At 30.1% G+C, this 17,946-nt stretch overlaps 1 protein-coding gene across 18 annotated transcripts in view; it reads left to right on the top strand.

Annotated features, from left to right (window-relative positions):
* The window catches only part of LOC107162361 (uncharacterized), a 114,779-nt gene that overhangs the window by 60,038 nt on the left and 36,795 nt on the right, over nt 1-17,946 (top strand). For 11 of the 18 annotated variants that reach the window (XM_089223047.1, XM_089223045.1, XM_015509224.2 and 8 more), the window contains 4 exons: nt 12,082-12,153; nt 13,651-13,725; nt 15,810-15,875; nt 17,280-17,318. In XM_089223047.1, coding sequence (XP_089079173.1) covers nt 12,082-12,153; nt 13,651-13,725; nt 15,810-15,875; nt 17,280-17,318 — 252 coding nt within the window. Of the gene's footprint in view, nt 1-12,081; nt 12,154-13,650; nt 13,726-15,124; nt 15,179-15,809; nt 15,876-17,279; nt 17,319-17,946 lie in introns of all 18 variants that reach the window. The other 7 variants (XM_089223050.1, XM_089223049.1, XM_089223048.1 and 4 more) reach the window with 2 other exon arrangements.

Raw genomic sequence — 17,946 nt, 5'->3', positions numbered from 1 at the left:
GTACTTTTGCAAAATACGCAACGTGCAGAGGGAAATTTATTATTCTATATATAATTTAGTCAAGGACGTATGCAATAGCGGACGGGGTGAACATTTCCCACTGACCATGTTTAGTGAAATTTTAAATTGGGGTAAAAATTTAAAAATATAATTGTTTGCCCCCCCTCCCTGATAACATTTATAATTACGCTCTTGAATATTATAGTTTGCTATAGGCGCTTCTCGGTCCTGTCAGTAATGTGACAGTTTTCACAAAGTAAATTCGAGACATCTCTGAACCATTGTCGTGAAAAATCACTTCAGTCACGTGAAACGAGTATCAAACGTGGATCTAGTATTTTGAGTATGATAGTTTACTGTTTAAAATATTGGCCATTATAATTATTGAATCGATGATTCACCGCAGCTTCCGGAACTGCGTGGCTGAGAGGTCATATTATTCAACTCTCCGTAACTTGAAATCATTATTTTATTATTATTATTTTTAACAATCAGCCAAATTACATGTTTCACTCTGCCCATGCGCTCATAATTTCTAAGGAAAATAAATCGATCTGGACATTTTTCGTTTTTATTAAATAAGATATTATTTGGTAGTTAGAACTACCATATACTATCTATTCAAATGTTAACGTTTTGCATTTAGTAACATGTAGGTATACATTTTTATAATTATACATTTTATAGGTCGTAGGTACACTAACATCAAAGGCTGGGAATAGCACCACCACCACACCACCGTTACCACCTCATAGTCCTTCCCATAGTCTATAGATAAATCGTATATAATGTATAAAGTGTGTTTTCGACTAATTTGCGGTCGGTTATACATATATATATAATATAATGGTGACGTGAAAATGGAAGTCGTTAACGGGAGATTTTTTCTCACCCCAAGTATACATCTATATAAGAGAAGGGACCTCCGGTGGCTGATATAATGTATACCGGCAACCGGCTATTACATGAAGGTAGCGGCAGCATTCGTATCCGGTGCAACATCAAAGGATAACCATTTAAACAGACCGATTCGTTTTTAAATCAAACCGTGTTTTCACCCTCGTTTATACGTTGTTGCGTGTACATTATAGCATCTATACATATATATAATATATAAACGATGTAGTAATAATATATATACGTAACAGGTGCGACCGATCGACGAGTGCAGATATCGAAAGTGAGAATGAATTTATGATCTTTTTGGCTCGTAAGTAACGTGTGTTTCTCGTGTTGTAGATAAGTCGATTTCGTTTATATAATTCGTAAGAATATATATATATATATATATATGTACGGGTAGGTACGTATATATGTATGTTTGTATCATGTATGTATTCAAACGCTTTATAGCACGCCCCTGTAAACGCGTTCGCATAAAAATGTTTTACTAGGTTTTTCCACGAGGAAAAGTTTGTACGGCGCATACAAAACAGACGACCCCCACACTTTTTCCCACTGCAGTATACGCCACCTTATCGTGGAAGTATATACCTTTATGTATAGTGCTTTTCGATCCAAAGTTTTTAAGATTCCGTCCGACTTCTGCGGTGAAACAGGCGCCGTCGCGCATATTATAGAGAATTGATTTCGCTCGATACATAATTTATCATTGTGAATAATCGTCGGATACAACGCAATAACATTTGATAATAATATAATATGTATGCTAGAAGTTACACCATACACGTGCATGTATAGGGTGTTTTACAGTACATATTAACACCGTTAGAATGATAAGCATACACTAATTTAAGTTGTCTTACAAAATTAAATTTTTGTATTTGCAATCTCTCTCCAAAATATGGATTTTTTTTATATTGCAATTTAAAAGTAATAAAGACTTGAATTTAAAATAAATATTTCACAGTTATATACTCTACAATTTCTGTGCGTTGATCGATTTTTCACTCATTATTATCAGTTTTAACTGTCGATAATTGGCAATATTTCATGTGACGTCATAGATTATTTTTTATTACCTACTCGTAATATTATATCAACATTAATGTTATGTAGGTCATAGAAATATATACTTCACAATTTATTCGGTTATTTTTCTAGGTATATAAAAATCACATCTGGTAGATTTATATCCTGATAAATCCTCATTTGAAACGATGGGTCACATAACTATTTTAAGTTTTAACACCATATGGTTGAAATTATCGGATTTAAAAAAAGTAATATACGCTTACCAATAATGTTTGCAGAAGATAAATAAAACAAATTCTCAAAAATCTCGAAAATCTCGAAAAATCTTTTTTTGGATACTTTATTGAAAATGTTAATTTATTCTAATGGTGACATTTGTAGTAAAAACACTCTGTATGCCGACGTCATTACGTCATCGCTATAATGGCAAGTGTGAACAGAAAATATTATGATGTACATACGTAATACAAATCTATATGTATAGGATTATGGTATACATATTTCAACAACTTATATGCCAATTTTTAGGATAAAAAAAGAATCGGTCTTAAATTAAAATTATTAGTATTAGTTATTCGATAAATTTTGATTATTAAATCTGAACTGATCTGATGGGTTTGTGTAGATTTCACGTCCAAATCGCGTCGATTCATGCGTGAAACCGCTTTGCTTATTTTACTGAACCACGTAGAGTTATATATATATATAAACATTGTTTGAAAAAAAAGCAATAAAAAGCTTAGGCGAGGACGACATAATATGCACACCTTGATGTTTTTATTATATACACCTGGACGTCCGCCGCTATAATATAATTGTCGCGTTTCCGGCCTTCCCGTGTACGATCTCATGATAATAATATAGGAAATATATATCGACAATGGCGCGTATTTTACTCGACCGTATAACACGACTCATAAGAATTTTTGTCGTCCGCCTACACTATATGATATTCGTATAATATTTATCATGAAATAATATTCCGTTTTAGTTTCGGCGTAAAATAAATAATAAAAAAACATAAAAGAAAATATACAAAAAGAAAAATTACGTGAGTACGTCGTCTCGTCAAATAGGACTAATTGATGCTTATATTAGTATGCACTGGTCGTAATACTGTTATGCATACCTATACGGACTGAGACATCTAAACGAGAAGTGTCCATTATTGGAACTACTACGAGTCGCAACTATAGGGTTACAACCGTTGATTTTATACACTTTAAATTATGTTGTACATTAGCTTTTAGTGACCATTATAGCCGAGAGATCACATAATATATATTATTGCTTAAGTTTTCCAGTAATACATATAGTAACCTGGGAACTATAATATTATAAGCGGTGTCTTTATCGAACACAACATTAACACTGTTATATAATATTACAGTCAACCTTAAACGCACGTGTTTTTGTTATTATTATTATTATATGTAATGTATTATAGTTATCTATAAAGTCATCAGTTAAAACTTTATTCGAGGGTTTTAGATAAAAAATTGTGTACCACATACCATAATATACCATATACGTATATTGCTGCCGACTACTGTACGCCATTAGTGTATAGCTGAAACCGGTACGCACTTAATTATGTTTATGTATCTACACACGTCGTCAAATATTTTAAAATCGAGTTAAACTCTTGTACCTATACATAATACAATAATTTTTTATTAATAAAAACACCCGCAGCGACATAGGAAATTGGGAAACAAGTATTATATTTTACAAAGTAGACTTAATTCTAATAATCGAGAGACATGACCATTGGCTATTTTACAATATTATTAGTAACCGTGATATGTTTCGAATTTGTGTACATGTTCATAATTATTTACAGTTTGTTTATTACATTGACTTTTTTGTCGATGGTGGCTGCGGGTGAATATATAATATATATATATATATATAGTGGCCAAGAGATTCTGATAGATTTTCATAATATAATAATACTAATAATAATATTGTTGTCATAGGTTATTATGAAAATATATTATGTTTTATGATAATAATATGATTTAGATATTCTTAAATGAAAAATAATCTGTAAGACATATCAAATATTATTTTAATTATTTAACTATAATAATGAGAAATAAATAATTAAAGATAGAACATCTAACATAATATATGATATGTTTCTTAAAGAGACGTTAAACAAATATATTTTATAAATTCACACATAAACTTCAACGTGCCGAGCACAATAATAGTTAGTATTAGTACGACGAATTCCAGTAATGTGAAAATTTAAAAGTTTTCTCATTATCTTCTGTGACCTAATGTAGTTGAGTTGGTCGAACTCAAAGTTTATAAATTTGTTTTTGTCTATAAACTATACAGAACTATGTGGTATTAAACACCACCAGACCAAAGTATAAAACGTAAAATATAATTTTATTTTTAATATTATGTTATTATTATTACATACTATTTAATATTTATCCTGTTGTTAATTAGTTGATTTAATCTCCGGAAAGTTGTTTTAAATTAATTACACGCGTCTATACACACATGCGACTATGTGTTTGTGTATAAGGCTTATAAATAATGGCGATTTTGTTTCCACTTTGTTTTATTAAATTACGATTATACCTTATATTATACAAAGCAAATTAGTATGGAGTGAATATTATACATGTAATACGTTCTCTGTTCAGTCAACCAGTTATGTTATACACGTCCTTATGTAAATAAAATGTGAGTAAGTGTGTAACTCTACTTATATGTATATGTAACAATCACCGTGACGACATTAATAATTTCACTGATATATTGTTATAAAATTCCAAACTTAAAGTTGACTGCAATATAATATAATATTGTATTAAATTAAAAATTATTTAATTGTACCGTGCGAAACGAAAACAAACAACGGTCAACAGGCGAACTATAAATATGATGTTATACATAAATCATTATTATTGTAAATATTTTATTATTATAATGCTATACTCACACCGAAACCATCATAACAAACCGAGTCGTAAACAAACTGCAGTTTACCGTCCGTAATAATATTAGAATCAATATTATTATGTTATTGTAGGTAGATTAAGTGTGTAATATATACGTATTATAGTACATACCGCGGAGATGTATCGCAGTTGTACGTCCGCCCCGTGTCTGAAAACTAATACTTCCGTTCGTGTTGCGAATACGTTATTATTTATTACTATTATTACCTGGTGGTATTATTATTATTATTATATAAATATGCCTCAATTGTCGATTCCTGTAGTAATATTATACAGGATGATTATTTTACCATGAACCTTCTTCTTATTTGAATATCTTGGGAAATGCACGTTAATTTTTTTTTTCTCCTAAACGTTTAAGGACCATCATATTATTCTTTTGCTAACTTTTCCATGATTATAATAAAATACCTGAATAGTATTATATTGTTATAGTTCTCAAAATATAAACATTCCTTATATTTTTTCCAATTCATTTCGCGCGGGTTTACGATGAAAGAGCCATCCCTGTATCAATGTATTATGCACACTGGGTATCCTGCACCTCCATAATAGTTACTTCTTCTAGTTACTTCTCGGAAAAATGATTATACTGCATCAGATCGCTACAGTTCGTTATATTTGTATACAACATACATACATACAATATCATAATACGTTTTCTTTTATTTTTTTGTTATTCAGAAACTTCTTACAGTCGAAGCTGTAAAGATTTTAAAATTCTAAATGCATCGAAAGCACTTTATTGCTCATACGCACAGTCAACTTTTGACTAAAAATCTATAGTTTGATCACTATAATATTATAGCAGAGTAGATCCTATATAAAATCTTTTTTAAGAAATTTGTCTTCTAACACCGTAGTATTCAACATCAACTATAATATTCTTATCAATGTGTATTATCCCTTTTAAATGTATTGTATAGAATCGTTAGGGATCCAAATAAAAAGATTAAACCTCTGTTTTATTTTTAAATTACTTAATGGGCAAGTGTATTGTTCAAAATTACTTTTAAACTTGAAGTTTTTAGTTCCAAGTCGTAGTACTAGACAATTATAATACATTTTATATGGTATTCTAGCCTACAAATTACGATCAATATATGCTCCTTTAATTAGATAGAATTAACTAACGTATAATATTTCAAATTTATTTATTTCCACCAAGTAGACAGTGTTGATTTGTTGATTAGTGCTGATGTATTTAATGTTTATCTAAATAATTTAATTATTAATAAGTATATATAAGTAACTAATAACCGTTGTAAGAATTTTGTTTTAAAAATTGTTCACTATATTTGACCATTTTTATAGTGCATTGTTATTGGGCTTTAGTCCAAAACCTATAGTAGGTGCGATAAATGTTATATAAATATAATTTTTTAACAAAATTTAAATTAGACCACTATTGTAGTACTTGAAAAATGTTTCTCTTTTAGCAGTTTTCATTAATAAATTAGTAGGTTTAGTTAGTAATTTAAAGAGCATTTGATATATTTTAGTATTTTTAATGAATTTAGTACTACCTCTGTGTGTGCGCACTATACACGACATTACATATAAAAATTCCTTATATACATATTTTTGAAATATTGCTAATATTCCAATCGACTAAACGTTCTAATCCAAAAGTATTTTGAACTTTTTTATTTCACATGATATATGCTATAAATAGATAATAGATAGATAATATCAAAATCGAAATTCGATGAGTACTTTCCGAGTTATTAACATTTAATACTTTATATAAACCAGTATACATTTTATATATAAAATACATGTATATATACATTATTTAGGTCCATAATGATTGACTTAGAAAATAGAAAATCCGAGTTATTGGCAAATCGTTCTGTATAACTGTACGGGATTTATCGTAGAGTATAGTACGATAATAACTGTATGTACTTGTGGACATTTAGAATCACCTTCTAAAATGAGGTGGCCGTGGACGTGTCTTTGAAATATTGTCGCGCGCGTGTAAATGGCTTTCGTCGTCTTCGAATCAGGTAGTCAGGGTAATAAATCCAATGTGGCACAATATGATATTGTGACATTATAAAATATTGTGTTTTTGAAATTCCGAACGATTTTAAAGTTTTTTATTTTAAATTTTTTTTTTTTTTTCGATCTCTGATAATAATAGTAATAATATCACTGACTGCAATCGCTGTTTTATTTATATATATACTGAGTGTCCCGTGAGAATTTACCCATTGCGATATCTCCCGAAATAATGGTGATATCGAAATTCTGGTTTTGTAATAAGACTCACAGGAATAAGAACTACAATTATTTCATATTTTAATTTATTTTAATGTTTTGGTAAAAAAGTAAAAAATATATGTTTTTATTTAATTATTTCAAAAAAAATAAAAATAATAAAGATAGCCATTTTGTTGAGTTTATTTTTCTGAAAATATTAACGTTTCAAAATTTTATTTTCATTAATTTGTTGATTTTTAATATTTTTTTTAGTTTCGAGAAAAATTGCGAATTATTTAACACCGTAATGTTATCAAACATGTGACCCGCCGCGCCGCGCGCATTCCCATACGGCCGGCCGAATACTTTCCGTGTTCCTAATAGTTATATACATTTATAATTATATTTTATTTCTTCAAAACTTGAAAAAATATTAAAAATCAGGAAATTAATTAAAATACAATTTTGAAACGTCAATATTTTCAGAAAAATAAACTCTTCCAAAATGGCTATCTTTAATTTTTTTTGGAAATAATTTAATAAAAAAATATATTTTCTAACTTTTTTACCCAAACATTAAAATAAATTTAAAAATGAAATAACTGTAGTTCTTATCCCTGTGAAACTTATTATAAAACCAGAATTTTTATATCTCCATTATTTCGTTAGATATCGCAATGGGTAAATCCTCGTGGGACACCCTGTATATACGAGTATTTTATATTCTTATGTTTATTCCATCGCTTGTCTCTGTAATTATTTGGTGATTTGTCTTTGCGACCATTCGGTAGGTTTTTAAGGATACTCTCGTAAAACGGCTACTTTTTTTAAACTGCCCGCCGTAGACGTCGTAATATATTATAATATGTTACATGACGCGAGCCCAAATAATATTATATTAATATTCATACACATTATAATGGCATAGGCATATGTATATCAGCCGGAATCTCTGAAAAGATTTTGTCGGTGATTTCTCTCGATTTTTACGAGTATTCGATGGTCGAGAGGTGGGAGAGGGCCGAGAAATGTGAAACATTTACTTGCTGAACATCTGGTGCATATTATTATTATTTAATAGTTTGTTCGAGACGAATAAATATTATCAAGCGAATCTTACAATAATAATGCGACAAAACAGATTTTACCTACGCAGATTTATTTTTTCGTATACGATTTATTCGGCGACGTGTGTATAAGAAATCAGTTTGGAAGTTGAATAATTGTCGTTGTCGCGTGATTTATAATAATATCAATACAATGAATACTTTTACATTTTTGGATTTCGCTCCAAATATAATATTTATAACGAAATTCTTGCTAGTACATTATATTTATCAATATGTATATATATATATATATATATATATATATTATACATATATAAGGATCATTTATATAGATACCAAAAGTAATGTTTATACTATAACGCAATTAATAACAATTATATGAAAGTAGGTATACCACGTTTAGAGAATATTTCGACCGGTAAAATTTAATAAATAATTGTTGGTTTCATTTTTTTCTTCATGTTTGAACTAAAACTAAACTATGATAAAACATGTTCAATTTCTCACCCTATCAAAATTTGTATTAAACATTTAAACGTGTACTTAAAGAATTCCCATTTTTACTACTTATATCCCTAAATTGACAAATTGGAAAACCTTAACGCTATTGCGATAGTAGAAAGTTTTAAAATAGAGATCACTCGATTTTAATATTGGTTAAATTAACGGAATTCATCTACCTAAATCATATCTCTAACCACGTATTTATATCATACACAATAAAATAATTGATTTGAAAATGTTATTAACCGACTGCGAGCGTAGGTATACCAAATTTAGGTGTAAAATAAAACCATAATAATGTTTTTGAGTTTATAGAAAGAAATTTCAACACTTTCAACTTGAGTTTTGATGCCAAGCATTTATTATTATTGCCGAACATATGCCATTCAATTTATTTAACTGCACGTACGAGCTTATTAAGGAGTATAATCGCCCACGTCGCATTAAAAACGTCGAAATGCTCATTTGATTTATAAACGTTTTATTTTAATTATTATTGCAGTAATAAATTGTCAAGTGCTCTATACGTGTGAAAAGTCTGAGAATAATAATATCAATTTATTTTATTATTTATTATATTATATTACGTACAGTATACAATATATGTATTTACTATAGTATTGTATACGACGTTAATAATTAATAATGATTTATGCATTTGTGATATAATTTACGATTTTTATAATTAATTATTAGGTACTAATAGTAATAATAGTAATAATATAACAACATTGCATATAAATCGATTTAGACGTTCATTCGTTCGTTTCGATCACTACGAGATGTTTATTTAAACATCGCTGGTGGATCGTTTCTGCGTGGGTCGCACGACTCCTTTTTAAGAAATTAAAAACCCGTTTTTTTTTTTTTTTTTTTTTTAGTTTTTGTCACTGTAGAATTATAATGATATGAAGGTACCTACACAAAATAATAATAATTGTTATTATTACAATACGGACGGTAACACAACCATCTACATAACATTATACTCTATTATTAAACGTTTTAATTTATAAATTATAATATATTATGGCCATTATAATGGGCTTGTAGGTATACTCAGAGAATATTTTACCTATATTTTTACTGCCGCCTAAATCTTATAATAAATTACAATTCACTCACGCGTGTTGTCGTCATGTGTTACAGCTTTCAAATTAAAATACAATAATATCGGCACCGTTGAGGTTGTCTGTAAGATATGGTGGCCTTTGTATAAAAATAAAAACTGTTAAAAAAAAAACTAAAATTATTGGTCAAATTTATCGTAATTAGTATGAATCGGTCACCGATGGAGGATGGTACCTACAATAATTTAAATATGTCGTGTCATAGAGATATTGAGTGTAGAGTTGAATATCATTCACCTTTTGGGGATCATGATACTAACATTTTGTTATCTTTTCCAAATGAAACAAAATATAGTACTTGACTAAACATTTAATTAAGACGTTTGAGAAACAATGTAAAATATAAATATTACTCGCTTGTTTATTCAACAATATTCATGTGACGTTGTTAATGTTTATACATTTATAATAATATATTATGAGAGGTAGCTGATTATAACTGACCAAATGTAATAGTGGTCTGATGAAAATCCACTTGTTGTGAATATGAATATATATACTTACACCCTCCCCCCAACAAAGTAATCGAGTGGACTCTAAATCTGCGGCAACTACCAATATTTTGCAAATATTTGCAGCTAAAGTTTTATAATTATTTTTTTGTCATCTAATATTTTCGCCTGGAGTTATAATATATGAGACCAACTTGACGTACATTAATATTAATTTATTCTATTTTCATATATTCTGCAGTACAATCAAGAACATAAAATCATATTAAAAGTTAAATAATAAAAATATATTTTATGTTGAGTGGTTTATGATATCGTTTATAAATATAGTACACCATAATGTGCATGAAGTATATATTAACAAAATATAAATGTAAACCATTTCAATTTAATATAAATTATTTTATAAATTATCAATATACCTATTTAATCATCTAGAATCTAGATAAAATATTTGATTTCATTAGACTATCTAATATTGCTGCATCTATTGAGTTGGTATTTAATTATCCATGCTTATCACCGAATACTATGATCACTTCGTCATCTTAGTTGAGCACTTGAACCAAATAAAAAGCTATGAACAGTTTATTGCATATAGTATGTTTATGTTTTGTATACATTACCTACTCTGACACAGTGACACTGTATATTTGTGTTAAACTGTGAGTGAATAAATAATTAGACGTGATAATATTATAATTTATAATTTATGAGTTTGCCAATAGAAGGGTGAAACAAAAATAAATTTCTGATCTAAATTTGTTTGTTATACCCGTTGTTAGTATGTTGTAAGTATGTTATAAAAATGCGTTGGTTTTAATTAAAATTTTGATGAAGTGGCTAAAAGTTGCAAATTATTTATTCTTGTATACAAACGATAAATATTAACATTTAATTTCTTATTTTTACCGTGGATTTTTCTTTATATTGAATAATATACCATATACGCTTGATAAGTTTATAATAATCTTTGATCGTCTACGATAATTATTGTTCATTTTATGAAGTAACTGAGGGTTGAGCTATATCTTATTTGTTCGTTTTAAGTCGACGGGGTGAGGGCTTCTTAGATATTTTCACACCGGACCTTCAAAATTACAGTTAATAATTGAGCGTAGGTAATCCACAAATAAAACGGTCGTTACATAACAAAAACACTATTCAACCCTCTCCTCACCAACCACCATTTTACACAACATTACACAATATATATGGCGTAAACGATTTATGCGAAACATATCGTTCGATCATATCGCTGCGATAAAACTGTCGAGTACGTTTATATGGTCGTTTAACGGACGTAAAAGTACGCCGTCACTGCAGCTCGAGGGTATCTATATAACATTATCATTATTATTATAATATGTTTACATGCATATTTTATAATATAGTACACGCGAAATGCGTACGATATAATATGTATTAATGAGTGCTTTTTTTGTTGTTTATGAAACACACCCCTTTACAAAATAACTTATCCCCCCCTCTCGCCGGCCATAATTTTTCCACCCGTACGTATTACAATATTATTATATATCATTATTATATTTCAAAGTTATTCTATCGTATAATAATATAATAGCAATGATATTACATGTGTATATACACTCGGGATAATTATTCATAATACCGCGGTTGTGGTTAGTGGCAATGCGGACGATCTAAAGGGTATAATCAGAGCTGAAACGTACGCATAATACTTATTATGTATGTGTGTGTATATGTATGTGCGTATATTTGTGTTTTATTATAGTGCAAATCGTTTTACGTCAAACATTTAACGTTTCGTGTGTTTATACAGGGTCATCCTGGCGACAAAGGACAGAAAGGCGATTCCAGCGCACCGAATTTCGACATATACGCCGCGGTTAAGGTAAAATGAGACATATACATATTATACCCAATATATTTTTTATTTTTGTTTCAACTGTACCTATAATAATATTATTATATGTTGTTATCTATCAATGTTTTCCTTGATCCTCATCACCTCGTTCACATCGTGTTTTAAAATTTTTTTTCACATTTTTAACATCGCGTATTTCTGACCAGCAGCGGTCATCGCATATTATATTATTTTACTTAATATACGTATGCATTCACAACGAAAAAAAAAAGGTCAACGTTCCTATATATACATATATTATGTACATTGCGCCGAATGTATCCGCTTATTTTCTTAGGTATATGAGGTTTTATTTTTGGCGATAAAAGCGTGATAGGGTACTGGACCTATGCAAGATTATAGTAGGCAATGTAACGTGCGCGTCTCCGAGGGTTTTACCGCGAAAAGCAATATTATACGCATATGCAAATAATACCTATATATAATACTGTCTATGTCCGTATATCGAACGACTGTAGTTTCTGCTTATTTTGTTCCTTTGATTCTCTCGCCCCATTTCCTTGTATTGCCTCGCGAAATGATTTCATTCATTCGCACATGCATATTTTTTTTTTTACCTTTCGGCCTACCACGCTTTGCCTACCTGCAGATTATTATAAATATGCAAGTCGATTCACCAAACATCCTCACTCCCGTTTTTTCCACCATAATAATTAGTTTATACGAAATCTGATTAAAGTTTTTTTTTTTTTAGCAAAAAGACCATTATATTTTCATATACCATTTCAATTTTTTTCATACCATTTAACAAGTGTCCTGCAGGGTAGCTGTGTCGATATAAATTTCGTTTTTAAACGAAAATCAGCCTTTTTAATGTAAATTGTAAAAAATAATACATTTTTTCATTGAATTTCAAACTGTATTAATCGATTACGATATTCCCAATTTTTAACGGGTAATTTCTGAATTATTTAATTTAAAGTGCTATGGAACATTGTATTTATGATAATTTAGATTTAGAGGATAATATGAGGGTAATTGAAAGTGATAATTATTTTTAATTTAAAATTTTAATTATTTGCTGAATTAATGAGTATACTAGATTAAACATTATATAATATTGTATACTTGATTCACACTTTGCTAAGGACTAATCCTTTGTTCACGAACTTAAATAAATCGGTAAAATAATAATAAATCATTTTGATTTTGATGAACCAATATTTTTAAAAAATAATCAGCTTAACAATTCGCTGTAAAAAAGATTGAATTTTATTTAAAATAAATACATTTGTATCATCCCATGAGTACATCAATGTTAAGGATACTCTATATAAATGGTATATAATAAAATACATGTATTTGAACATAATAATATGGTTTTCAAGTAGACATACTAAAAATCCCAAAAATCAGATTTGAATAAATGCATTATTCAAGAATAAAAGGGGAGCGATCATGTTTGCTTGATTCACTCTGTATAAACGACGGCATACATGAATAACATACGACCAATTATTGCAGGGAACCAGCAGTAAACGATCTGTAACGACGCTGAGAGGAGGTACTCTCGGATACGCAGAAATCGTAGCCGTTAAGGTGAACTATTTCGATATAGGTTTTTTTTTAAATACTTTTTTTATTTGGTGTTCTTCGTAGATAGCATTCTTTACTTTTTTTATTATTATTATTGTTGTTAATAGTATTATCTATCGTCATCTTTTTTTTCATATTCTATGCTGCAGTAGTGATGTAGAATAATAGATATTATATTTTAATTTATGTACATAAGTGTATTACCTGCACTTATTGTGTGCTGCGCGTGTGAAAATATTTTATATTATTAGTATTTATATATATTTTGAAACTTTTTCTTTTTTTTATTGTGATATTTTGGCTTTTTAGAAAAGTAGTGGTTTGGAAAAATACGATAACATATCATTATAATATATACATAAAAAGAAAAAGAGCAATGAAACGAAATCTCACGATGTATGCAAAACAACAACAACAAAATAACATTATAAACGCGTTCTATAGCTATTCTTTACAAAAACATTCGGAGTGGGTATATAATATCATATTGCACCCTTGCAACTGAATTTAATTTAATAATACTTCCAAGACTCGGTTTAAATTCCCGTCTCGTGTAACCAAGTTGGTTTTTTTCCCACAATATTACCCTCGCACGATTCCCATGAAACACAGCAGCAGAGTCGGACGTTTGATATTAGGTACGTAATAATGCATTCAAACAACACGCTCATCGATATGCAAATATTGTCGAGTGTTGTATGTTTACAGTTTGCTAAATACCTATCCGTTTCCGGACAAGATCGTACACGCTACAATAGTATATTGTACCAACTCACGTCCCACACGTATAATGTATTTTATGCAATCGTTACGAGCAGTTTTTGTCTTTTGGTCAGTCCGTGCCAATTTAATAATATTATGTACATCGTACTTGTGAATATTATTGTCATTGCATTCGTCTCGTTGTCGCGTTATTTCCAAGACTTCATCGAAAATCTCGTACTTACGCTGAAACGTGTTTATCGCAAAAACCTATACGTTTTGGTTTTACTCTACGTTTCGTCTCGGCATCGTATACGTTAAAAAAAAAAATTAAAACAATACGGTCGAAGTGTAAATTTATGACTTATCTACATATATATGCATAATACAAGTGTTCGAGATGTTATATATTACTATAGGCATCGTCAATCGTCATCAAACTGTGGTGTAAAACTATTGTGGTGTATAGGTCTTGAACGCGTTTTATTTTATTATTTTATTGCGTTCGAACAAACGATTAGGATGTATATTATAAACCCCGACGATGCGTACATAACTACACTTCCTTTTTATTTTACATTTTTTCTCCGTGTCCTCTCGCCTTTCTTTCTCTCTTGTCGTTAGGTCCATTTTGTTTTTATTTTGCATGAAATGCTTTGTTTTTTTTATTTACGGTAGTTGGTGGCTGGTTGGTTTATAGGGTCTACAAGAGCGTGGACATAACGTATCGGCGGAAAGCATAGTCATGGTTAAAGTGAGTACAATTACATACAACGTGCATGTTCGTATTCAACCACACTTGAATATTATATTTATTATTCCGTCACATTGGTCAGTGGCACTACCTACGTAACTATGGTGTAGTTTTATTTTTTTAATACGTTGATAAAAGCAATGCAGAATGTCTGCTAAGTTAAATAAATTTATTGAGTTAGCGGACACTCTTCGTGTTGCGGGACGATGGACCATATTTGTAAAAAAAAGTTATAATGAAACGTATGGAAATGCAACAACGAATAATAAACTGATATATAATCGTATCCGTTGGTACACTATCGTTGGGTTTGTATTTTTGTGATCTTTTCTGCGATTTACCTTATTTGCACAGATCATATTACTACTGACTGGTTATAACGATGGGCGTACCTATACAACAGCAGCAGGTAGTTGTCGGTGTATATATTTTTTTATAATACACTGTGACAAATCGTTTCCTGTCTATTACATTTTCATCGATTTATACATATGATTTCGTCCGACTGGAGAGTTAATATAATTTTTTTTTACACATACTTACAAATCTGGTCCCCTACCCTGCTACCCACCCAATCAATGGTCGATTGTCCAATAGTTTTATTTGTGTGTATAATGTGACTTGTTTTTAGGGTGAGCCGGGAGAACCAGGACCGCCAGGACCGATTGGGGCACGAGGACCTGAAGGAGCAATGGGGGTAAGTTGAATGAAATCCCGTTGTTATTATTATCATTACTATTATTAATTCTGTACAATGAGAAATCTGAATATTATTATCGGAACAAACGCTTACGATGTACTATATTATATTATACGCAAACTGATACTAGTATCAGCGACACGGTTTAGCGGCTCTTTAGTCCGCAGGTGATTAGAGGGGGCTCAGGATTGGTAGTGAGGTGACGGATTTCCACACAATCGACATCTGTTCAAAAAAACCATATGGTCAGTTTAAAAAAAAAGTTTTTAAAATACGATTCTTTGTTGTCGCCAAATATATTATACACTTATACAGTGACATAAATGTATATGTTCATCCATTTATTATACAAACCCCTTGTAAAAAATAAACACAAGGCCGGCTCGACTTATTTACTGCGGTATATATACGGACCCTTTTGTGAAAAAAAAATACAAGGTTGGTTACTTTAGTAGGTATATGTACGAACGAAACATTTTATTATTTTATATTTGTCTGTGATTTACTTATAGGTAGGTAGGTAAACTATTATTTTCAAATATTGATTGTTAGCAGGTTAGCTCGAGAAATAGATGATACAATCATTCGTTGAGGATATTTTTTCATGCCATTATCGAGTTTTTGTCTCAAAAATCAAACTTTCAATATATATAATTTTCTCTAAAAATACTCCGCACCAAACACGATCTGTGTTTAAAAGTGTTATATTGTTGGTCTGAGTGGTTTGGTTTATTGACTCACTTGCTTTAGAGCTGATTAAAATAAAATCGTTTACCAGGAAAACGGGTAATTCGATAAGACATTACATTATGATTATGTTCTCGAGTAAAATCACTAACAGTTTTCAATTTTAAAAGCGTTTTATTTTTCACTCCAGAAAGTAAAATACTTATAAATTATTATAATGTTAATAGCTTTTATTTGTTAAACAATATTCGCCTATCATTTCATTACGAGCTTTATCCGCTATAAGCTATGATTTGAATTTTACAAGAAAGCAGTCATTTAATTTTGTTTGAAATTCATATCAAAAAGCAAGGAAGTCATTAATTTGCATGTAACCGCATATTGTAAACCATGTTGATCTTAACTCGGGTTAGGTCAGCATATACATTGACTATACCACTAATACAGTAATACGTAAATAGTAGGTAACTCTAGAACGCGTTATGTACCTACTTACATTTTAATTTTTAAACTGATCTTGTTGGGTAACGTTTTATAATATTTATGTTTCACGTTTAATATTAGTTAATCTATTGTATTCGACGTCTCGACGTATAATTGACATGTCGATGATTGTGTAAACAAATAAATATTAAATACGTTTTGCGTATATCCACTGCGTATACCTAATATATACACGAAATCTGAACATTAATTTATTCTCACTAATTACAGGTGGAAGGTAAACAAGGACCACCCGGAGCTCCAGGATTGGTAAGTATACCCTGGTATAATATTATGTATTGTGTTTCCATGCATATATATACCTAACACACACACACACACACACACACACACACACACACACACACACACACACACACACACACACACACACACACACACACACACACACACACACACACACACACACACACACACACACACACACACACACACACACACACACACACACACACACACACACACACACACACACACACACACACACACACACACACACACACCTCACATATAACACCGTAATACGATATTAGTATGATATTAAATTATATTCTTATACCCGTTATTAACCTAAAGTATGTACAACTCGTCCGTTTTGCTTTCACAAGTCTACTCACACATAAAAAAATCTTGTCAAATTCAGTGAAACACACACACACACGTCAACGATCGAGCTTATCTAGAGTATAATTATTATTTATTAGTATTATGTATGTACGTATGTAAATTCGTAGGTATTTGAGATAGTTATAGGTACCTATGATGAGCCACCGCCGTTGTCGAATATTATACTATTATTTCATATTATTTTGAAAATTATTCTATCTAGCGGAATGAATAATAATAAAACGACGGCGGCAGGAATACGATAATATTG

Source organism: Diuraphis noxia, unplaced genomic scaffold (genome assembly GCF_037042655.1).
Source record: "Diuraphis noxia isolate RWA-SAM2 unplaced genomic scaffold, SU_Dnox_SAM2 contig0003, whole genome shotgun sequence".
NCBI lineage: Eukaryota > Metazoa > Arthropoda > Insecta > Hemiptera > Aphididae > Diuraphis > Diuraphis noxia.
Note: the sequence above shows the minus strand (reverse complement) of the source record. Positions and strands in the feature narration are given on the sequence as shown.